Source organism: Gavia stellata, chromosome 18, assembly GCF_030936135.1.
Source record: "Gavia stellata isolate bGavSte3 chromosome 18, bGavSte3.hap2, whole genome shotgun sequence".
NCBI lineage: Eukaryota > Metazoa > Chordata > Aves > Gaviiformes > Gaviidae > Gavia > Gavia stellata.
The window spans coordinates 12,988,767-13,013,061 of NC_082611.1; the positions used below are offsets into that span (position 1 = coordinate 12,988,767).

Genomic DNA, 24,295 nt, shown 5'->3' on the forward strand with positions numbered 1-24,295 from the left:
ATCTCCGGCGGCAGGAGCGCGGCCGCCTCGAAATGGCGCCTTTCCTCCGCCGCCCCCCGCCTTCACGGCACAGCGCCCCGCCGTCCTCCCGCCCGGCCTCTCCGGGCCTGAGGTGCCGGGACAGGGTCCCCGCGGGGCTCGGCTGCCGGCTCGAGGAGGGTGCCCCCGCCCGCGCTGGGGACCGGGGCTCTCTTCCCCACAGACGGCTCCTGTGGGGACTCCGCCCTGGGCCTCCGCCCCGTCCGTCCCGGGGAGAGCCCTCGCCCTGCCGCCGGGCAGGCACCGTCCCGGCTGCCCCTTCCCTCGCCCTCGGTGACAGAAGGCTGGCAGGCGGGGCACCGCCGCCCCTCGCCGTGCGCGGCTCCCCGGGACGGGTGTGCTGAGGCGGGAGGAGTCCCGCGCCGCCTCACACGCTCCAGCCGCCGGGCACGGAGCGGTCACTCCTGAGAGGGCCAGCGCCCGGCCCGCTCCCGCCTCAGCCAGCGCCGCCGAGACGGAGGGCGCGGGCCGCCCGGGGAGCCGGACACGCGCCCGCCTGGTGGCATCCCCTGCGCCCGGGGCTCCGCCCGCCCGGCCCGCGCGCCGCGACCCGGGGGCGCCGCCGCGGCAGCGCGCACGGAACCGGCCCCGGCCGCGGCCGCAGGGGGCGGGGGGGGGCCGAGCGCCCCCGGGGAGGGCCGGGCGGCGGCGCGCCTGGATGCCCGCCCGCCGCGGAGTGGAAACGGGCGGGGAAAAGTTTCTCCCGCGCTCCCGCGCCCTGTCCCTCCCTCCCCTTGCGCACACACACGCACGGGCGCTCGCACACCTCTGCCTTCGCGGGCGGCTGAGGGGCACTTGTGAAAACTGTTCTTTCCACACCCAGTCCGCCGCTGACATCATTCCTGCAGGAGGGCGGGCGGGAGGCAGCCGCCGCCGCCGCCAGACGGTCGCTGCCCGCGCGGAGTGCTGCCCGCCGGCCCCGCGCCGCGCCCGCCCCGCGCCCGTGAGTAGCCTCGGCCGGGCGGGGGGCGCGGGGGTGAGCGGGGCCGGGGCCGGGGCCGGGGCCAGGACCGCCGCGGGGGGAAGCGGGTGGCTTTGCCAGCGAGGGGAGGAAGAAGCCGCCGGAAAAGGGGGGAGAAGTAAAAATCACGCGTCGGCTTCGCTACAAAACGAATCTCATTTCGGCGCGTTGGCGGCCGCTGCGCCGAGCCGTCTCCCGCGGCTGGCGGGCTCGTCCAGCGCCGGCCGGGGAGGGCTGCCGCCGCCCCCGGGAGAGCCGCGGCCCCGGCCCCGCTCCCTCGCCCCGGCCCCGGCCCCGCTCCCTCGCCCCGGCCCCGGCCCCGCTCCCTCGCCCCGCCGCCGCGGGGCGCTCCGGCCGCGGGGCCCGCGCAGTCCGCTCGGCGTCGGGGGAGCGGGACGGCGGGAGGTCCGGGCTCGTGGCAAGTGGCCGGGGGCTGGGCCGGGGCCTGGGCCGGGGCGGCAGAGCGTTCGCTGTCTCCACGGGGCAGTTCTGGTCTGTTTTCTAATGTACTCTGAGTGGAGTCTGCGTATGCTGCAGTAACGTCCGATCGTTTGGCAGCTGACCCCCCCCGGTGGAAGGACAATACACTTGCGTGTAATTCAGTGCAGATTTCGGTTTACGAAGTTTTTGCCAGCGTTACACGTTTTTCCGCTTGAGTCAAACTACGGTTTTAAGAAACCAGTCTGTCTTTCTCACAGGTGGTTTTTTCCTATCTGTAACGTCCAACTTACACCCAGGGGGTTGGGTGCCAGATACCAGACGGGCAGCTTTCAGTAACGTGGGTTGCTTGTAATATTGAGCATTGAATTTTAGAGGTCAGCTCCTTGTTTGGACATCTCTAGGAAGAATAGTGCAGCCCTGTCCTTACCTCAGCAGACGTACCCAGGGCTTGCTTCTACTCACGGAATGCTGCCACCAAGAAACCTGCAGATCGGCCTCCCCTTTAATTTCTTGGCAGAAATACTTTGTTCACATGGTGCAGGAAGGTATTTTTTTCCCAACACCTGGGAATAATATGTAAATGATCAGTAATTCTTGCAGGTGAGCATCTTAGAAGTGTCTTCTGACTTGATACAGTGCTGTGAACAAACGCACTGAATAGCTGTAAAATACACAGTAGATTTTCTTACAGTTTTCTTTAGGAACTTTGGAAGTAAACATTAGCTATGGTTGGCTAATCTCCATCAAAAAAGTAGCACTTTCTCTTCACTTACTTTCAGAGTCTGTACATGCAGTACTGGTATGTTAGCTATGTAAAACAAACCTTCTTGTCTGCCTGACCAGATGTTTTTTCTGTCACATAAAATAGTCTGTAATGACTCTTCCATCCAGACCTGCTCTCGGATGGTGATTTTGAAGGCTTTGCTGTCCAGGCAGGGTAGGGTAGTTCAGGAGAAGAGCTGTGAGTGTGGATGGCCGGGACTGAGATGGCAGGTGGCTGCCGAGATGGATGGGCAGGAACCCACACAAATGGCAGGGGAATACTGGGCATGAGTTTCAGCGAGGGGAGAAACGTGTATTGCAGTTTACTGGAGTGTCCAGCTACTTTTTAGTAAAAGAGTGTGTGACAAATTAAATGCCATGCTAAGAAATGCAGCTGGGGTATAGGTACTTACTACAGCTGGTAAAATCAAAGTGGGAGTGGCAACAAAGGTATATGGAAAACATGTTCACCAGAAGCTGATGTGAGTTTATTCAGTGTGAGATGTAAGGACTTGACCTTTGCTTCAAAGACATTGAAAGGAAGAACTCTTGCTATCCTCTGCATCCCTTTGTGAACTTGTAGAATGAAGTTGGAGAATAGATTGTTGGGATACCTGGGGGAAGATTCATCCTTCATGCTGAATAAAGATGTGTACAGATTTTATCATGTCAGCTGCATGGCTGACATGGATGTAACCAGGTCAGCTGTCTGCCCAGCCAGGAAACCAGGAATTATTCTGCTGATAGTCATCAACATTAACTCAAGGTGAAATGCAGTAATACCATGAAAACTCTTAGGAGGTAATCAGTTTCTTGTTAGTATGCTCATTTGGGAAGGAAAACCCTCTGTTAATATGATTTAAAATAAAACCAACATACTATCAGTAGACAAGACACTACTGGTGTTGTATTCTTTATTTGTGGTCTCTGGAAAGACTTCTATCATAAGCACCCAAACAGTGTTGATTATGCTGTGGATCTGCCAGTGAGGAAAAACAGTGTATTCTACTTGCTTACACAGATTTAAAACCTTGTTAATAAAGGAAGTTGTTCAACAGACTGAGCAGGTCAAGACCGAAGGCTGCTGCAATGTCATTCTCTTAGACAAGGCTTCTGTCTCAATTCTTAGATGCTGTAGTTATTGTTTCTGGCCAACATTGCTTAAAAGAAACTAACATCTCTACCTTCATCTTATACCCGCTTTCAGTTAATGCACTCTTCACCCCTTGATTTATTAGCATCTCTCGCTTCACAGTTGCCTTGTATCTTTCTCTTACTTCCATTGTCATGACTTTTCTTTTGTTGTCTTGTTTGTCTCAAGGTTGTTCCCCATCTTGGGTTTGACGTTCCTACAATTATTAGAAGAATGTTGTACTGATGAGTCCTGTGTGGATATTTAGAGGAGCAAGACTTTCCTCCACTTTTGCTAGGTATATTAGTCATAGTCTGTCTCCTTTCATAATGCTGTTTCCCTGACCATTTAAAAATGAGGTGGATGGCAGCACAAGGACACTCTTCCCTTTTCACCTCAGTTGTTTGTGTATATTTTGGTTTTCCCCTTACGCTTCATGTTCTGTTTGTGTCTTGAGCATCATGTAAGACATGACACCACCACATAAATCAGTATAAGAATGTATTTAATTAAAGAGATAAGTAGGTCTCTGAGGACAAGATCTTGTATATTGCTAGCTGGCAGAAGATGTGCTTTCCCGGTCCTACTGCCATGTTGCTGTTGGAAGAAGACCCAGCAGAATGAGGCACTGTGTTGTACAGGAACTAATAAGAAAGAGATTTACTCTGAAGTGTACCAAACACTTTATATAAAATCCATGCGATACTTCAGCACAGCCAAATTTGAAAGTAGAACGGAATGCACAGCTTTTATTGAAATCAAATTGGTCTCAGAGGGAAAGCAGGGGAAGCGTAAGCACAGCACTAAGGAATTCCATTCATGGAGTTGTTCAGCGTTTGTTAGGGTTTGTTTGTTTTTTGGATGCTCAAAGCAAACCAGTGATTTTTGTGGTGGGGTCTCAGTCTTTGCTATTTTTGTTGAAAGCTTTACTATTTTAGAGAGAAGATAATTTCGTAAAATATATCTCAAATATATCCCAATATGTCAGGTGATGCTCATGACTTCACTAGGAAGATAAGCATCTTAAATTTTAGAAAATAGATCTTGCTGGGTGGGATTCAAGAGAAAGCCTGATGGCCTGAATTCATCCATCAAAGGAATTATTATTTCTTCACTGAATGGGGAAAATGTAATTACGCCTTTTTACTTTGCCTATGAAGTTTCATGAGCAGGTTTAATGATGGTATGTGCATGCCAGGTGAAGCCTCGTAATTTGGGTGTGACCTTAAAATACAACCCTCTGGCTGTGTAGAGATGTTCACAGGAGTCTGTAGGTGGGGCAGAAAGTGGACTGACTCAAACACCCCTTAGAGATGGCTATAGGATATATATTTATGGTTTACTTCACTGATTCTTAAACACTATGCTGTGTTTGGAATTGCATTGGCCACAAACAGCCAAGGTGGGCAGTATGAACACTCCCTCAGGTGTTGAATGCAGGTGTTAAGTGTCCTGAAATACATCGAAATTATGGCCTTCTTTCAGGCAGAAAGTGACCTTCCAAAGTCCCCAGATATCCGTGTTGAGATGCATGTGCTGATGGTGGTCTTTGCAGTCAGTCTGCAGACTCATCTGGTCTCTAAGGCTGGCAGTTCCCAATCCATGGAAGCAACAAATCAGCCGCTTAATTCCAATGCAGAAACAAACCAAAGTCTAGAGACTGCAAGAAGAGTCTAATGTAGAGCTGAAGAGAGCTGGCCGAGCCTGCCCATTTATCATGGGTCAGCATGCTTGATGGGGCCTTTACCTGGCGCAGTGGCTAGTATGAAGAGCTGTGGCTCTGCAGTGACCCAAGCACTATAGGGACAGCCAGCCTGGTGGAGGTGGAGCCGTAGGGTAGAGCAAAGCTGACGCGGGTAGTAGCAGGAGGTGACTGGGCTCTGTTTCCATAGAGCAGCCAGAGCATAGAGGAGCAGTGCAACTAGCGTGCTCAACTGTGCGATGAAACAAGTGTTAGAAGTCCTTCTACCTGGACTGGTGAAGTTCACGTGGGAACCTTTAAGTTTTACTTTAATTGCACCAATTACATATTAGAATGTAAAAATGACATTCTGAAGGTAGGCTGAGTATTAAATCCAATCATATGCTACAGTATTGCTGTGAAACAAAATAGTAGTAGTTGTGGAACAGTTTACTGTCTTTATTTTATAGCCAACTGTTGTACTGTCAATAGACATGTATTTTCACACTCTTGATAGATGATGTGTAAACTCTGAAATAACTAAAACCAAAATTTCTCAATACAGAGTTAGTCAAAGCCAAATCAAAACAAGCAGTTTGAAATTTTTACAACAGTGAATGTAACGCATTTAATTGCTAGCAATTTCCATAGAGCATCTGCCAAAGTTAAAACAATATCAGCTTTCATTTCTACTGAATTAAACGCATTGCTTTCAGTCTGGAAAGACAGACCTTTTCTGCCTTTGTTTGTTGGTTAATTAGGTGGAACAACATAAATCACTCAAGCTGTTCTGTTGTATCTGGAATAATCCCTGGATAAGCAGCAGTCTGTAGTCAGTAGAGCTCAGGGTCTGAGATTTGCTCTCAGAACTATATGAATGTCTAGAGTTAATGCTGCAGGTGTGCTTTTTTTGTTCCTTTTCATTGGATCAGACTGAGAACACATTTAATCTGTCAAGCTGATGAAAAGGTCTGGTATTATACTTGGTCTGTCCCTCCCTGCCCTGCCGAGGTATTGAACGGGGACAACCTTGACACCAAAACGTGGCCACACAGTGATTGAGCAGGGGTGAGGCCAGGCCACACCTCAGTTCAGTTATTTGCTTCAGAAGCAGGTTCCCAGGAGGCTTTTCATAGCTTGAATAGCTTATTGGTACAGCCCCATGTCATCGGCTGTCCTATTCCCCGAGCCAGAGGCTGGGCCGTGCCGGTGGGCTGCAGAGAGCTCTGCGGTTCCTGACCACTGCTCTTGAGTGTTGGGAGGCAACGGTGGCCCATAGGTCACCCTCCGAAAAGGAGGAAGGGCCTTGCTCACTCGTTGTAGCTTTACTGCCCACCTGAGAAATGGATCCTCCCTTAAAGCTGGTTGTGCGTCGCCAGTCCCATGCTCACGGCTTGTATTACTCCTCTGTACAGATCAACAGTCAGCATTGCTCCCAGCATTACCTGAAGTCTTTGAAAGACAGGGGAGAATTCAGCAGAGTGCCAAGGGCATGGGTATAATGCAAAAGCATGTTGCAGAACATACGGCAACCTCAAAGAAACTGTTGGGATAGCCTTCACAGGGGTGCAGAACTGGAGGGACCTCTCGGGTGGGTCACCAGGTCTACTGCCCTGCTAGCACAGTCACTGGATCACATAATCCCTTTTTGTGGAGACGGGTCTTTTTTTCCCGTGTTGTAGTGATTGTAAGGTTGTTCCAGAACCTGACAGCTCTCAGAGGTACAATTCCCATGCTAAATGTGCTCACACCTGATTTATAGCCATTTATTTTCATCTTTAGGTTAAACAGTTCCTTTTCCTTCCATGTGTTTGCCTTGACCTGCAAGCAAGTATATCCCCAGTCTGTCCTCATCTTTGAAAATGACAAGTCAGAACAAGAAGTTCTTGTCTTGTTTAGCTTAGGGAAACAAGCTTTCAGTACTTTAGACCAGCTTGATTGTTAAGAAGGTTTTAATGTATACTACAACTTTGTTTATACTGCAGTGGTATCTGGTGCACAGCTTAAAGCAAACTGGCTGAACAGAGAGGAGGCGTTGAATGCCTGAAATGATGTGTGCTTTTTTCCAATTTCCAAGCGTACAATTCAGCTCTACCCGTACTTACTTCAAGTTACAAACATTTTGTGATGTTTTCTGCAGATGCCTCTGTGAAAGCTGAGAGGATACATTTATGTTTTGTAAGAAACCAGAAACTACAGTATAGAAGCAGTTCGTTCTTCCAAATTACTGCTGGGTTTTCTCAAACAATATGTGCCCTTTGAGAACTGATCTCTTGAGTAGATTACTTCCATGGGGTATCTTTCATTAAAGACCGGGTTTTGTTGGCATTTTTCCAAAGGTGTGTGACTCTCAGCATAAACTGAAGGTGGACGAGCTGAGGGTGGAGGGCACAAGCAACAGCTATGATGGGAATTAGAGATTAATTGTAACAATTTGAGGTGTTATTTAGTAATAAGGCAGCCTACCTTACCCCACTGTGGGTTGTGTTGGGATTTAGAAGCAGACATAGAACAGGTTAAATCTGAGATTATGATTATCTAGTGTAAAAGTGCAGTTACAAGAAGACGTGCTTTAGGGAAAAAGAAGAATATATAAAAGATTTAATTCCGAGGAAGATGCTGGTTTGTGCTGCTAGAGGGGGACAAACATTGTCTTTCTGCTGAACACACAAGAACCTCTTAAGAGCGGTTTTGAAAAGATGAAGGCTTGAAGACTATTATTGAAATATGCCTGTAGTCGAGGGTCTGTCGGTGTAGATTGCTGGCTTCTGTACCTGCTAAATTGTCTTTTCAGCACATAGTGGCTGTTTCATTTGTCTTCCAGGTTTTGCTGGAGTATTTGAATACATCTATCTTGCATCTTTTGAGCTTGAGGCTATTTTTTAAGATTTTCAGGTAAGATGTCACAAGGCTCATCTTCCCTGTAAGTGCCACTTCCCTGCCCCATGACAGGGCATTGTGTTTGCGTTTTCCCATAGGTCCTGCCTGTTTTCTTCTGCTCAGTCTGCCCACAAAGGCTTCATGGCAGAGTGACTTCCCTCTGCAGCGCACACAGTAGGGCCATAGTGAAAGGAGTGGTAGGGCAAGTCTAAACCCAGTCCAAACTTGTCTGCAAATAAATGACCGTCAGTTACAGAAGTGGAAGCAATGCTGGCATCTCTAGGTCAAAACTTTATTAAAAGCATTCCTAAGAAATTAGAAACATCAGCTTCTTTGGGTCTCATTACTCAAAGCTAGCACTTTGCATTTTTGCTGCAATTTTTTTCTTGGTTTTGTTTGGAAACGAATGGGATAGCAGGCTTATAATTTCCCAAACTTTGGAGTTCTGGCTTAATAGCATAGATCTAATGAAGAGGACAGGGTGAGAAGGAATGGAGAAAGTCCAGGGAAGATCTGCCAGGCCTAACTGTAGGCACGGTCTGTTCTACTTTTGGTAACTAGGTAGGGTTTCTGAGGAGGAGCTAAGATCTGGTGTTTATGAAATAGATTCAGAAAGAGCTGAAAGGCTGCTTCAGTGTCCCCTCACGCATAGGTGATAGGTAGGCCAAGAACATGAGCTTATTCACTGTAAGTTTACTGTTGTTCAAGCAGTCCCACACAGTACCAATAGGATGGCCAAACACCAACCGCCATAATAACAAAAGGTTTTATTAAGCTATAGGTGCACATTTATATTAATCTTGGTACACACAAAAACCAGACCTCAGGGCTTTGGTTGCAAGGCAAGATTTTCTGAAAGAAGCTGGTTAAAAACTAGGTCATACCATATCTTGCCAGTTTGTCTCCAAGCCCCTGTATTTCACTATCAAAACACAACAAGCCAACTGCTTTAACTGTGCTGGAGGTTGCTGGGTCTTAACACGGCCTGCTGCAAGGGCACCAACAAGTCTAGATCCGGCAGAATGACCCTCCTTTCATTTTCTGCCATTGAGTTAAAAAAGCATGCACGTTGTAATTCAAATAGAGCTCTAGAAAATACTGTGAATTAATTTTTGGTATATTGATTTTTTTTTTGCCTACAAACAGTGACTGTGTGTAGGGAACATTGTTTGATTTCCTTCTGATTTCCTTGCTCTGTGATGAAGGACTTTGCAAAGCAGCTGGAAGTGTAAGTGAGAAGCTCTCTTCCTTCCACATAAAATAGGTAGCACAAAGAGCTATGGGCCTGAGTGTGTTCTCAGTTAACCGATTGCTTGGAAGCGAGAAGAGCTGATGGTGTCTGTGCCATCTAGGGGCTGACAGGACACTTAGCCCTCTTGATTCCAAGTCCAGCATCAAGCAGGGGCCTGAAATTTTATTTCTTGAAGAGCATACATTGTTCTTCATGCTTAACTTCATACCAGGAAAAAATTGGGTGGAAGCCCGTCTGCTGCGTAGGCTGTTACTCTTATTTTGCACTTCCCTCCCAGGTTCCCATTCAATATTGTAGAGGTCTAGTCAGAGCCAACCAGCACTTCTTGGAGGTTTGCTAGCTGGCTAAAGAGATCACTGGTTGAAAGAGGACATACTGCTTCTGTATTGACTGTTAGCCCTGTAAAACCTGAGCATGAGAACAGGTCAGAATATGAATCTACACCTGAACATGAAGAATAGGTTGGCTAGGGTCCAGTTCTACAATACCTTGGATTCCCTGAAAACAGAGAATATGTGAGCACAAATACAGAGACTTCCACATCTGTTGGTAGGTCTACATTTTTAGTTACTGAATTACACTTACAAATGAGTCTTTAATAAAAGAGAAAACTCATTTTCTGTGTAGTTTGTACACCTGTGAGCTCTAACAGTAGCAGCTTCCTTCGTGCACCAGAGAACTAGCAATACGTTTTGCAGGGATTACTGCCAGCAAAACCTTTGCATGCTGTTTATAAATCTACATGCAATGTTAGCTTCAAGATTAGCATGCCCGTCCTATGAAATGTTTAAAGGCTGGTTCCCTAAAGTAAGGCTCCCAAGTCGTCATCTAAAATAGAACTGGATTGCTTTAGTTGTATTTTCTTTTCTTTTCCAATATGCATTGATGACACAGGAAAAAGTCAGAAAGAAGGTACAGGGATGTGCTTATCCTTTCCAGACTTCTCCTTGCATGATAGAAGGATTCTTCTGTAGGTGACATGGAAAGGATCCAAATGTGTCACAGCTGGGGTATGTGCACAGCAACACGCAGGGGTGTGCAGAAACACTGAGGACAGCGAGGAGGGGCTGCTGCGCTGGGCTCCTCTGTCAAGCCAGCCTTGCAGCTCGGGCACGTGGCCAGGTTAACCCTGCAGCAACAACAATGACAGACAGGTGATCCAGTAGAAATTACTCAAAGGATGGACTAATGTACAGATACCACAGACTGTGAATAGGGTCAGAGCAATAGTCAGCTTGGAGAACATTGAAAGGGCAAAGCGTAAAAAGAGAGTATACGGGTTTGGATATTACCTGCCTCGTTTTAAGGAATACCACTCAGTAAATTATATCTTGTAACGTTGGTGTTCCCAACTGTTAAATTAACTCAGGCAGAAGGAGTAATGAAATTGGAGTAAGTTGTTTCAACTGGTATAATTATTCCCTTGGTGTTAAATTTCCTGATTTTCTTGTCCTTTATGTTGTTTGATATTAAGGCGTTAGAGGATTGTTGAAATCCTCAAAGCTTTTGCTAGTTTGGGAGAAACTCTGCTGCCTGAACTTACTTCACTTTTGGTTTCAGTTCTGAGAATTACACAAGAAAAACAGAACCCTTCATATTTAGTAAAAGAAAAAAAAAGAAAAAAGTTAACAGTATCACTCTGTTCCTTATAAACTAGGGGATGTTATGTAAGTTTAGAGACAACGGTACAGGCAAAACATGAGCCAACTCTCGAGTTCTCTGTCATGAGACACCATGAGATGTGGCACAAGAATGCTGAACAAAATGAAGTGATTATCATGTAAATCCAAACATCTTACGGTGCATCACAAGATGACAGACTTCTCATGCCACCAGTGTACAAGCTTTTTCTTCTAACTTCACATATGCAGACTTAATTGTAGCACGGAGGGGCAGAAGAATTGAGAATTACGGAGGCTTGCTTTGATTCAGTTTTACACCAGTGACCTCAAGAAAGTTCAGCTGAATCATCTGCTTATTGATGGCCCAAAGACCTGCTGTTCTAGTTGCAATGAAAAATCTCAGAGCAGAAAGCTGCAGGTATGGTAACTTGTTTAGCAGGATCCTCTACCCCTTCTTTTGGGTGTGTCTTTTCAGCACGCTAGATGTGGGTGACGAGCAGTCTGCACACCTCCAGCCTTGGTCGGTACAGAGCAGGAGCTCTTCTGCAGTATCTTCACCGTGTTTCTAGGAGTGTAAACCAGGGTTGTCTGTGTTAAGATTTTCTTCATACATGGACTCAGACGAAGATGATACAAAAAACTGACTTGATCTTAGGAAACGAGGGCAGCAGGCAATGGGGTAGGATAAGCTTTAGCCTTCTCAATGCAAATGAGCACAGGATGAACATACTGTACTATGTACATGTTTCTCTGGTTGCAAAAACCAAATATGCAGAAACATGAGAACTAGCCTGGCAGCAGAATTTAACCACATGGGAAGAAATGAAAGCATGGCTTGCGGAGATGACATCTCGACTGGGAAACGGTGATAAACCTGCTGCTAAGACCTGTCAAAGACAGAGTTTTCCTCTTTGCTTGCTTGCTGTACTAAACAGCAGAAAACATTCAAATAGGCATGTTTCTTTGTACTGCTGGACATTAAAGATAAACTTTATCTTAAAGATAAACTGAGGCTTTTTTTGGGAGGGGGTGGAGTTTGACATAGGGAGGCAATCCAGTTTTGTAACGTGTTTGCTAACTACAGTACAGAAATGTTGGGAACCCTGGACTGGATACTTTTTTTTACTGTGCAGTTCTGTGATTGTCGTACTGTTTTATCTTGTAAAAAGGTACTTGCCTCTGCACGTCCAGAAGAGTATAGCAGAGGCCCTTCTTAGCCACCTCTTGTAAATCACATCAAGCTCTCATAATGAAAGTGCAAATTACTGCTTCTAATAGTCTGTATTACTGAAAAGATTAAAGGTAAGTGTGACTGCTGCATTTGTCCTCCCTGTGCAAAATAAGGTAGCACCGGAGCATTACCCAGAAACAGATCTTCTGCACTAATTGAAAAAATCTTTGTTGTTAATATAACTGGCCTTCTGTTTTCAATGTGTTTTGTGTAAGTGTCCTGCAATTTAACAGCCTTTGTGGGAAGCCCTAGTACCACAGCAGATCTGAATGTGTTCAGTAGGGTTCTCATAACTAACTCTTTCTGGATTCAGTGGCAGTCTCTGCTTCTAACTCAGCTGTACCTGTGCATTTCTGCCTTACAACATACTTTGTAAAGTGGTATTAAATGGTGAGGCTTCCAGTTGAAGAATTCATGTTGACATCCAATGTCATTCTTACTATAACCCTGAAATCTGTTTTTAATGTCAAGTGATGAGCTAAGTCAAATTTTATGTTCTGTTTTGTCAGAGCTTTGCTGGAGATTAGTACAGGGTGGTTCCTGAAATTGCTACAGATTGACAGGAGAGCAGCGCTGGAAGGGGCCTCTGCAGGTCTCCAGTCCAGACTCCTGCTCCAAGCAGGGAGTGAGTTCAGGATACTCTGGGCCTTGCTTCAGTCAAGGTATGAAGAGGTCCAAGAATGGAGATCCCACAGACTCTTGGGCCCTATTCCAGTGTTTAATCACGCTCATTGAATATAATTAATCCATTTTTCACAATTGGAATATTCCTTGTTGTAACTTGTGACTGTTGCCTTTAGGCTTTTCATCATGCACTTCTGAGAAGAGTGGCTCCATCATCTCTATTAAAAGACAACTATAGTCTGTCCAGAAAGCTTTTCTTTTGTGTGTGTGTGTGTAAAAACTATTAAAAGAATTCAAACCATTTTGGGGAATGGTGAACAATATCTGCTGCATCATCCCGGTCTTCATCCATGCCTAAAGGCAGTGTACTTAAAAATCAGAAACACCTTGACTTGAGACCATAGTACATATTACTTCAAATGATAGAAAGTAAAAAATTACTCTGCCCAGGAAGCTTTTTTTGATCAATACAAATATTTTTACCTATAATCAAGAGACTAAACCAGAAGAGTTGACCAATGGTTCATTTAAGAGCACGACTCCCGTAAGAGCAAGAAACCTTTTCATAGCAGCGTGTATTAGCACTGATAATAGGGCAGTGTTTCCAAAGCTGCAAAAACAGCAATGGAAAAAAATACTGCAGAATCCCCTATCACATCATACATTGATACCAAAGTTTTGCTTGAAGAGTCTGATCATTTCTATGCATCTTCATAACATAGTTGTTTGCAGATTCTTGATCAGTGCAATAGTACAAAGTACTAGAGTCCCAAATGTATGTGACTTAAAAATACATTTTCTCTTCTTATTAGCGACCCCTTTTAAGCAGTATTTTCTTGTGGCTGCATGCATTAAATGTAAGAGATTATAAGATTTTAGTCTAACCCAAATTGCTGGCTGTTCTGTTGAGCAGAGTTAGTTCAGCCAGGGTAGACAGTAGTGCTAGCTTCTTTGTTCTTGCAAGTACCCTCCATTTTGGAAGAGCAAGGCAGAAGCTGCTGCCAGGTGGCATGCTGTTGGTTTGGCAAGCTTTGGCAGGGGTTTCCGCTGCTGCTGAAAGAACCGGGAACAATTGTGAATGTGAAGGGAGCGCTTGAGAAACAGTTAATGTTGAATAAGAAACGAAGAGGACCACAGTATGGAGTATGGAGAATAGGATGTTACCAAAGTGTTTGGTTAGTAATAAATTATTAAAGGAAGAATTCTGAATGTTAATGCAAACAGCGTTCTCAGAAATTCTCCATGTGAAAACATAACTGTGTCCTTCACTTGCTGATAGAGAGAGGAAAGGAGCTGCCTGCTGCTGGGAGAGGTACCCAGGCAGGCTGTCCTCGGAGGATCGGGGAAGGAAGAGCTTCTTGCTGAGGGAGTAGAAGGATCTTGAGTCTCCAAAATAAACTTTTGAACTCCAGCATTGTCTGGAGTGGAGGACGACTGGTTGCTAATAGTCCTCCCTGAGAGATGAAGTCCAGAATTTCTGCCTTGAGAGGGATGCAGATACTGTAGGAGCTTCTGTGTCGTTGCTGGCTGCTTCTTAGAAGAAGGGAGCTGCTCTTTGCTTCCTGCGCACAGATTACATAGAGTTTAGCCAGAAGACCCTCCTCCCCTCGTACTCATGCGCGGGCTGTGATGAACCAGAGACACTCCCTGGTTGCCGCGGGAAGAGAAGGTTGTTAGGAGTGATTGAAGTCCACGGATCTTCCTGTGCACTTCTGGGATCCCTGCTCAGGCATGACAGATTGGCTAACAAGTTCTTCTTGTCTTTTCCTGGTATTAATTACTTGGAATTGGTCTGTCTCTTTCCTTTCTCCCAGTGTATTTAATTCCCATATCTGTGTAGAGTTGTTGTAGCACTGCGTGCGCAGAAGTTGTAGCAGCTCGTGAAAGGATCCATTGTCAGCAAGTCAGGAGGAAGTATCTAAAAATGGCTGTTACCAAGGTTCTTCAGAACAGAAACATCAAACTATTGTTACTGTCCTTTATTTTTTTGTAAAGACAACACAAAAAGCTCTTTCATTTAATCTTGGCTTTATTTGGGTAAAACATAAAATGTCTTCTCCTCATCACCCATACATGTTTATCCATCCTGTTTGAAACACTTCTGTTTATGGCTGAAAGCAGTAAAACAAAAACATTCACTTGATTGAAGATTAAGTGGATTTTTCTGTGCTGGCAAGTCTTGATTTTGCAAGATTGGTTTTAATTAGGTTACATTTTTCTGTCTCTCTTACTTTATGATGCTTCATGTAATAAGATGAAATTGTATTGTTATTCTTAAAATAATACTGAGTACAATTTGATTCTTTCTCCTTATATGGCTGATGACTGTTGCATTATTGTCTGCTTAGATACCATCTGTGCAACAAACGAAACTCAGAAAAAAAACCAACCACAAGACAAGAGAGTGCTGTGTGAAGACTGGTACATTTCACAGTGAAAATATTTTGATGTGGCATTATACAAAACCACAGAATATCTTCTTTTCCTTCTTCCTTCCCTTCATTCAAGAAAGGCTCGACAGAGAGCCATGAATGACATTTCTAGAAGCAGAACTAGATTCAGAGGATCTTGAGTCATCCAGCAGAATCGGCTCTTTGGAGGAAATTACCACTTCTGTTCTTTGTTGTGGCTGAGAAGGCAAAGTTTAACAGTGAGAAAATGGGAAGGAATAAAAACTGTTTTCCTTATTTTAGGATTTGACTTAGCTTTCCCATACAGTCATTCTGAATAGATACAGATACAAGGTTATCTAATCAATTTTAATTTTCTCAAAAGCACTTTAATACTGTTTGGCTTTGTGCTTGTTATAATGCTGTACTGCAGTGAAATGCTGTACTGTTGTGTGGATGTAAAGGATTAGCCTGGAACTTCTAGGCTCTATTCAGTGTGTTCATATGCTGCCTGTTATCTTTTGTTAAAGGTTTGCAGAGTAGTTCTATTTTGGCCTGATGAGAATGCCAGTGGAACTGCTTTAAAAACACGGTCAAAGTAGTCCTTTTATTTGGTTAAATTCTCCATGTGGTTCGTGATTCTAGTAAATGGCAGTAGGGGAGAGTGGGTTAGACATGAAAAAAATCATGGAAGTCTTAAAAAAAATCATAACTGCTTTTTCTTCTGGATATTTGCTGTGTTACGTGAGTGGGATCATTTGACATAAGAGAATGTGTCCAAAGCAAAGGAAGTGGAGAAACGTACATTAATGTACTGATGAGTGATAACATGCAGCTAATGCTACAGAATGGTGCACATTAAATGCAAAGAAAATATCTGCAAGACTGCAGATTCCTTATAGAATATAGCATATATTAATTGGCAAGCATTTTTACACAACAAGAAGAAAAAGATAACAGCTGTACCAAGCAATTGTACATTTCTGTGTATTAGTAACAGACATTTTCCCTAACCAATTTGTTATGTGCCCACAGATTTCCTGGGGATTCCAGTTCAAATAAAGTTTGTGGTTCCTTTGTACACAAGAATATTTTTTTTTTCATTTGAGTTGTGAAATGGTAGTAAATGGGTTAGATAAGGTATGAAGATAATAGGTAGACTATAGAGGGTATTAAGTGACTGAACATAACATAACTAACTGGATTATTGCATGACTAATGGGTTTATTCAACGCTACCAGTGAGAGCAATATATTGGAGAAAATGGTAGCCTTAAGTCATTCATCAATGGATAAAACTTGTAACTGTAAGAACAAAGGACAATCTATATGAAACCTGAGGTACAGCATAGCTGTTACTAAATCTGGGAGGTAGTTCTTGATGCACTTAACTTTGTTGTACAAGCATCCCTTTGAAATCTGTATTTTTTCCTACTTTGAAAGCATGGTTGAAACAAGACCTTACCAAAGCCAGTGGAAATTCTAGCATCACATGCAAATGAGGCTGTAATTTGAAAAGTACTTCTCAAAAAGTCAGCATGAAGAAGTATTTTACATCCTTGCTGGAGAAGCAGACAGAAAGAAACTTCTCTGTGTGTTTACCCATTGCAGCCATCCCACTGGCAGGTTGCAAAATGCACCTCTTGGCTTCATTTCAAGTTGTGATTCATTTTAACACCAGTGATGCTAGCTATGTATCACATAAAACAAACAGAAAGCTGTTATGCTGATGTAAAGTCTGATTATGTGACATCTTTTCTCTCTGGAGGAAGAATGTGTGCTGTGGGCTCAAACTGCATACGACGCTCCTGACTCTTAACAGCACCTCGCTCTGAACTACGCTTATGCTGACCTTGACTACTCACAGCCACAGTGAAGTAGTGTCGTGGTGGGTGAATCAGTTAACAGCTTTTAAAGACTGATCATATATGTTCTTATTTTTAACAGATTTATCTCAGACTAAAGCCTCCACATATCAAGGATGTTGATTCTTCTGGCTTTCATTATTGTGTTTCACATAACCTCAGCAGCACTGCTGTTCATCTCAACTATTGACAATGTAAGTGTTGTTTCTTCTCTTTTTCTCTCAAACACACAGGTGTTTCTTTGCTTCGTAACAATGAAGTTATTCTCCAGTTGACTTCAACTTGCTTATTGAAAGCACGTAACTTTGTTAGGCATGCTGGTCTGCTTATACCTTTTTGTAACAATGCCTTGAATCTGCATGTTGCTGGTATACCTGGATAAGACTACACAAGTATATGCCATACATTTGTACGGCATCATGTTATAAGCCCACATTATGCAGCTAATCTCGTCCCCTGTGAGATACTTGGCCAGTGAGTATATTTATAAATACTATCATGCTTGCAGGGTGGAGCTGTGGGACTTGGTTCAGCTAGATATGAGGGAAAGGGGGGGGGAATCTATTGTCCTGTTGTGTCAAGTACATGAAGTCAAATAGCTCATGATTAATTTGTGGGGATCATTTCAGTCAAGGTATGCTTTGCCTCGGAATTGGTTGTCCAAGATGCCCAATTAAATCATGAAAGAGACACCATGAATTTATCTGTTTCCATTTAGTTAAGCAGTTTCAGCACAAAGAATAATTTGTTGCATTCTTTTCAAATTTCCTTTTTATTTTTGTGACCAAAAAGAATTTACCTTGCAGTATTTACACCTAACTCTTAATTGAATTTTCCTCTTTCCAAACCAGCACACTATCCTGATTGGTACTCTTAACGGTGCACTGGAGTCTTTCTTTCTCTAATAGGTTCAGTGTACGTACAGGCTTTTAGGATTAAAAAAATTGGTCTGCTGAAAATACTTTACTGTAGTCAGTGAAGCTGGTTTGAATCCCATCGTCTTTTCCAAGACTATGCTCCAAGTAAAATGATGTGTTACCCACAACTTTTTATTGCAAAATTGTACAAACTCAGATGTTATCTTTCAATCAGCTGGTTGATTTGTTCCGTTGAAGTAGGTCATTAGTTGAGTACTAAAGCAGGTTGTCTTACCCTGCTCCTTTGAATATTTAGAAAGCTAGGAGAATGGACAAAGCAACTTATTCTTAGTTCAGATCTGCTACATACAAATCAAATTATTATAGAAATAAAACCCCATGCACTCTGCTTTGTGTCATTAGCTACTTTTAAACAATTACGAACTTAAACTGTGTAACCACCTTCTATTAGTTTTTATCATCTTCAGAGGCTTTTTTATAGTCATGAAAATAACTCCGAAAGGATTATATAGTGCTCGGAGCTGAAAAATCATATATTGAACTTGGACTGCAAAATCCAAATGAATGGCATCCTGAGAAAGTAATGCTTTTTCTTAAAACAGTTTTACTATTACACATATGCCTACTATCATAATATATTATAGTTTTTACTGCAGTATTGTTTGCAAAGCTGCACAGTAAGCTGTGAGGTTTCTGGAATGTCTGTTTAAGCAGCAGATGCTACCAGGAGTCACATTTAAAAGTCGTATTTTTCCAACTCTAGTGAAAACAAAGGCCTGGATAGCTATTGGAATGGGAATGGGTTTCCTGAGGAAATGCCACTTGTGTGGGGTGCTCGCAGCATTTCCAAGGCTACCATAGAAATCTGTTCAGTCACTGTAGTGCTATTTTGCATTAAATGTTAAAACATCAAAATAGAAATACCACAGGAGGATCTTAATTTGTCATTAGCCACTTCCAGTCCGATGCCATAGTGTACATACTGCATTTGCACATTGACAGCACACCTACATTAAGTTGAGATTAATTCAATTCAGTGTCAGGAACCAGAACATTGATAAAGGGCTTCTGTTTCATAGACGTATACTCTGCTATTTCGCGTGAATTAAAAATGCTGTGCCTTTAAAGAGTTGTGCATCCTTAACAGGGTCTGGATGAACAAAGCAGATCTTGTCTAGGTATCTTAAGGAGTGAGCAATCACTGACAATCCAAAATTTCTGCCTCAACAGTGAAAAGTCCCTTGTGCTTTGGGATGTGTAAGATTGCCATCTATTCCCTTTTCTACTTCACACAGGTCTACAATGAAAACGACATGTGAATAATGATATACCCAAAATGCCATTAGATCTCAAATTTAGTTTGAACGGTTAATTATCAAAACTGAACAGGAATTTGTTCCAGCTGATGTATCTGATCAGGAGACACTCGGACAACTAAGCAGTTTTGTGTTTTGGTTTTTGGTTTTGGTTTTTTTTTTCCTGTAAGAGCCCTTTACTTTTATTTTGCAGGCCTGGTGGGTAGGAGATAATTTTTCTACAGATGTCTGGAGAATGTGTGCCACGAATACTACCACCTGTATGGCTATTACTGATCAGTTCAGAGGTGAGTGTCTCTCCATGCCTATGTCTCAGTTTCTTTAGCAGGAGATCTGGTGAAATCGTTACGAAATTTGACGGGGAAAGAATATATTTGTTCAAAAGCTGCATGCTCTAACTACTCATGTCTTCCAAAAACTTTAATACTGGCTTTTCATTTTGGAAAAGGAAACTGTTCCAACAGTTTCTGTAAGAGGCAAACAGAGGGAACTGTCAGGTGCACTTGAAAGCCAAGTGCAAGAGAGTAAACGCAAACAACTAACAACGGGTGCTAAAGAGTTCTTAAAAAATTAGATCAGGTAAAAACAGTGAAGTCAGCTGAAAGTGTGGCTGAAGCGATAGAATTTGCCTCAGAACTGAACTTCCAAAGAAGCACCTAAAAATACGGGCTGTGTACAGGGATGTGAGAAAAAGTAGAAGAAAGTCAGAACTCAAGCTGAAGTTTTAACAATGAGGACTTAATGTACAGCACAGCCTCACATCCTGTTTTACAAAAAATAAAAAAATTCTCAAATGTTACGTTTACTTTATTTCTATACTTTCCATGTTTATGTATATTAAAGAGGTAGGTGATTTGAAGAGCCATGTATCCATACAGTTACTTTGCTTTCCAAGCATCAAGTGGGTTTAGAGCATATCTGTGCTGCAGTCAGATGATCCATTATGCACAGGCGTATCGAAGCTAACACGAATTTAATGAATTTGCGTTTGATGTCTGTGTTACTATGCAGTCATTGAGATTAGGTCCCCAAACTAATTGGATGATGAGTAGCTCAGGTATGCCTGCTGTTCACAGACTTACTAACTGCAGTGTAGCGATGCTAGTGCTGTAAGGAGATTATCTGTGTAGCTTAGCTTGGCCATATTATTGCAGCAAAGTTACACCAAGCAGCTAGAGGTAGTTATAAATTTATTGGTTACATTAGCTCCTAGTTACAGGGAAATAATTGGCAGGATGAAAAACCTTAATCAAAGGAATCTTCCATGCTGAGCGTGGATATCCTGTCTGGTTACAGCTTATCGGATAGAGCTGTCTCCAGGTCTGGTGAGAGGCTCGGCTCTGCATTTGTAAGCTGTTTGGGACACCTGGCCGTTTCACTGTGCCTTTAGTACGTAGATGGTAGCAAAGGATGTGGTGTGGGAAAAACAGTATCTTCAGTATTTTTATTCAGTTTCATGAGAAGCTTTTAAAAGTCCTCAAGCCACTGGCTGTGTTAGTACCAAGGAAGCAGGGAAGAACCACCCTAGGCAATGCATGCACAACTGCTTTGCTGTATCTGCCCGCAGAACATAGCTCTGCCCCTCTTCTCATTGCAGGAGTAGGCAAAGAGAGGAACTGTACTTTTAATCAAGGCTGCTTTTGTTTTTGCAGAATATCAGTCAGTCCAGGCTGTTCAGGCCACCATGATCCTATCTACTATTTTCTGTTGTGTGGCATTTCTGGTTTTCATTCTTCAACTCTTCCGTCTAAAGCAAGGAGAAAGATTTGTGTTAACCTCTATTATCCAGCTCCTGTCATGTGAGTGATTTTTCAACACTTGTGACTTTAATGATGTTTACATGAAAGTAGGAAAGGGAAGGGGAAAGAGGTTTCAAAAAGAATGAGCTGCATGAGAAATTTGTAGGGCTCTTGAGGTCATAGCTTATCCTTCATATTTGTTTAAACGTGAACTGCTCCATTCTGTACTATTTAGGCAGTTAAAACATGGATGACATCACTGCTCTGAATGAAGTAATTTGAACTTTGAAGGGAGAGAATCTGAGATTCTGAACTGCTTGAACAAATTAAGTAACTCTGTAATTGTTACAGGCAGGTAATTCCTTAATTTTTTGTTAGTCTTTAAAACTATCCAGATGTTTAGAATCATTTTGTGTTCATTGCAAATGACATAAATACACAACAGCGCTTCAAATTTAATCCATGCCAAAGAAACTGAGAACGTATCCTGAAATGCTCCCAGTTTAGTTTGAGGATGGAAAATGAGTGTCTGCAAAAAAGGGCATTGGTGGAAGCGGCTGACAGAAGAGAGAGTGAATAGTTGTTATGCATATTGATAATATTTTAAGATGCTAAACTTCACTGTTTTCTTCCTCCTCCAGGTCTGTGTGTTATGATTGCAGCTTCCATTTATACAGATAGGCATGAAGAACTACACAAGAGCAATGAATATAGCATTGAAGTTTCTAAAGGCCAATACGGCTATTCCTTCGTCTTAGCCTGGATTGCATTTGCCTTTACTCTGATCAGTGGTGTTATGTACCTAGTATTAAGGAAGCGTAAATAAATGTCAGCAGCTAGTTATTTCTGTCACTACAGTACAAAACCAAATTCCAGTAACCATTTTGTATATAATCATTTACATGGTTTTGTAGTAAAGGTATTGTTTCTCTAAAAATGTACTGTGTTCTTGATATGAAACAGAATAAAAAAAATGGCAGGTTTAATGGAACGCCTGGCACCTACAGGTCAGGGGGCTGAGCAAGACAGAGCCAAGTTGTTTCTTTTATGTATTTCATCATCATAAATGGTTTTCCCTTTACTAGACATTAACAGTTTGTTCCTGGCCGCTAGTAGATGACAAATAAAGCCCGTGCAAATTAATTTGTAAGCAATATGCTAACTATATTCCTGGACCAGATGTATCCCTTTGGGATGGGATAAATATAGGGGGAGTAAAAAATGAGGCCCAGATCACAGTGAAAAAGTGAACAATTATAAAAGCGCAAAGCTGCACTCGGCACGTCTGTTCTGGCAGAGGACTAGTGTTCTGCTATTTATAATGTGCAGTAAGTGTCATCAAGCTTTTATTAAAACCACTTGCTTTGCAGAAGTAAACAACTCTTTTTTGTACTCCAGCAAATTATTCTCTTCTCTTTCACATTTAATTTAAGCATACAGAGCCTTTGGCGGGAGAATTTACCAGCAAATTCACCACACAACTTGGGACCGGAATAGTCTGAGCAGTAAGAAATACCCCACTTGAGTCCTATATCCCTTTTTTTTTTTGCATTGTGCATAGTCTTTCTGGAAGGAAGAAAAGGGAAAAGAAAGCATTACCTTGCCTACATCTGCAAATTTCGAAGCAAATTAGTGATGAAGCAATGCCAAATTTAGGTTTTTACAGCCAAACTCAACATGTTTATTACACTGGGCTTTTATTATATAGTGATTTCATGGCTGATACATCATTTCCAAAAGCATTCCCCACGTCTGCCCATTAGGATATTGGCCTTTAAAAAATTAATTCGAAATTCCTTTGTGGATTTTACTTGAGCTAAACACTCCTACTAAATAAATCAGAGTGCGGTTACTATGCTTATGAATTCCAGGATAGTTTTTCAAGATAAAATGACTTGGTGATTTTTATTTTTCAATAATTTTGTGAGATAAATCTGTACTGTAATACCAGGCTTAACTGCTCAGCAGTGTAATACTGGCTTTGGCTGATGGTGATTTCAGTTGGGAGATGAGTGTGGAGAATGAATGAAGTGGCTTTTTCTGGTTAGTCACAGCTTTGATGCTTAAATATAGATTTGACTTTGTAAAAGCACTAACTATGTATTTATTTCAGTATATTCACTACGGCTGGCCCAATACATAGGCAATAAAAAAGTAAATAGTTTTTGAATGAGGTCTTACACTTAATGTAGAACAAATTCATTATTACAAAGTGGCGTAGCTCTCCTGAAGTCAATACTTACTGCATTATACATCAGCTGATGGTCTGACGCATTCCTTCAGATAATTCATCCTTGATTTCTCACAAAGTAAAAGTTCAGATGCGTAACTGTACAGGAGCTGTCTCCAACATGAGTAATAGGTCGTATTACATCCTAAAATGCTTGCTATGTACTACTTGCCTTTTGGGAGCAAAGAAAGCCCAGGAAGACTCTTAAGAAATTAGACAAGTAAGCAGGACAACACATTAGAAGTAATAGTAAAAAACCCAAATCCGTCTGAGCAAAATGCATTCTCACCAGTCTAGCATGATGCTAGTATTTTGTCATTTTTTTTCTCTTAGTGGGAATGCTCTGAATTTGAAGAATTATTACCCTATTTTTTAAAAAAGTGTTTCTACAGTTTGCTGAACACACTTCAGATTCAAAACCTGATTTTGCTAGCAAGCAAAATTTGTCTTAAATAAGCAGATGCAGGTTTAAGGTTGAAAGCAGATAGACTATTAGCTAGGCATTTTGCTAGTTTCATTCAAACGTGAAATAGTAAGGGAAATTCTTAAGCAAATATGGATTTAAACTATCTTATATCTAGAAGACAGTCCTGTAAAATTGTAAGTTAAGTTGTTATGCCACTGACTTGAAGAGATGCTTCTTCAGTTTCTTGCCTTGGTAATGCTTGGGTCATTTACGACCAAATATTTAAAATAAAGATGTATATATACATGAACACACAGCTTAATTCCACAGTAAAAGATCTGTCCCTTTAATTAAAAGTGAAAAGCACGCACACCACAGTGTACAAATGGCAGCATGTGCATGATGCCACATAAACTAGAACAGATGGGAATGTTCTCCATACCAGAAAACGAATGCCAAAACAGTTTGAACTAGAGTTTTAACAGGACAAACATATTCTACGATATTCTTTCTACCTGAAATGCCTTTAGAATATACCATTTTCTATGCTCTATATATTCTGAAACTGTACCTGAAAATAAAGTTAAAACAAATTCTTGTACTGTAATAACAAGCTCGATACATTTAGCAATCTGACTTTGTCTTTAAGCTTGAGATATATTTACACAATGTTGGATGAGAAATAGTTGAGTATTTGTGTGAACAGGTAAAATTAAATTCTTCCTGCCTGTACGAGAACCACAAGCTGGTTATTTTTGTCCTTTGTTGAAGACCTTCCAGGGTATGCAGACAAAATATTAGTGTATTGAGCATTTAAGTGTATGGTGTCAAAAGAATAGCTACTGAG

The 24,295-nt window shown here is 42.5% G+C and overlaps 1 protein-coding gene across 2 annotated transcripts; it reads left to right on the forward strand.

Moving 5' to 3' along the window:
- The first annotated feature begins 952 nt into the window (after positions 1-952).
- On the forward strand, positions 953-24,295 carry EMP2 (epithelial membrane protein 2). Of its 2 annotated transcripts, none has more exons than XM_059826278.1 (5): positions 953-982; positions 16,962-17,073; positions 19,267-19,360; positions 20,726-20,872; positions 21,454-24,295. In XM_059826278.1, the coding sequence occupies exons 2-5, from the start codon at positions 16,996-16,998 to the stop codon at positions 21,636-21,638; spliced, it is 504 nt and encodes a 167-aa protein (XP_059682261.1). In that variant the 5' UTR covers positions 953-982; positions 16,962-16,995; the 3' UTR covers positions 21,639-24,295. The 2 variants fall into 2 exon arrangements, with proteins under 2 accessions (XP_059682261.1, XP_059682262.1); XM_059826279.1 differs by lacking the exon at positions 953-982 and adding an exon at positions 3,618-3,633.

Excerpts from the sequence above, each read along its gene's own strand:
- EMP2 (XM_059826278.1), top strand. The coding sequence starts at position 16,996 with ATGTTGATTCTTCTGGCTTTCATTATTGTGTTTCACATAACCTCAGCA. Across the intron at positions 17,074-19,266 it reads TCATCTCAACTATTGACAAT|GCCTGGTGGGTAGGAGATAA; the intron begins GTAAGTGTTGTT and ends TTTATTTTGCAG. Across the intron at positions 20,873-21,453 it reads TATTATCCAGCTCCTGTCAT|GTCTGTGTGTTATGATTGCA; the intron begins GTGAGTGATTTT and ends TTCCTCCTCCAG.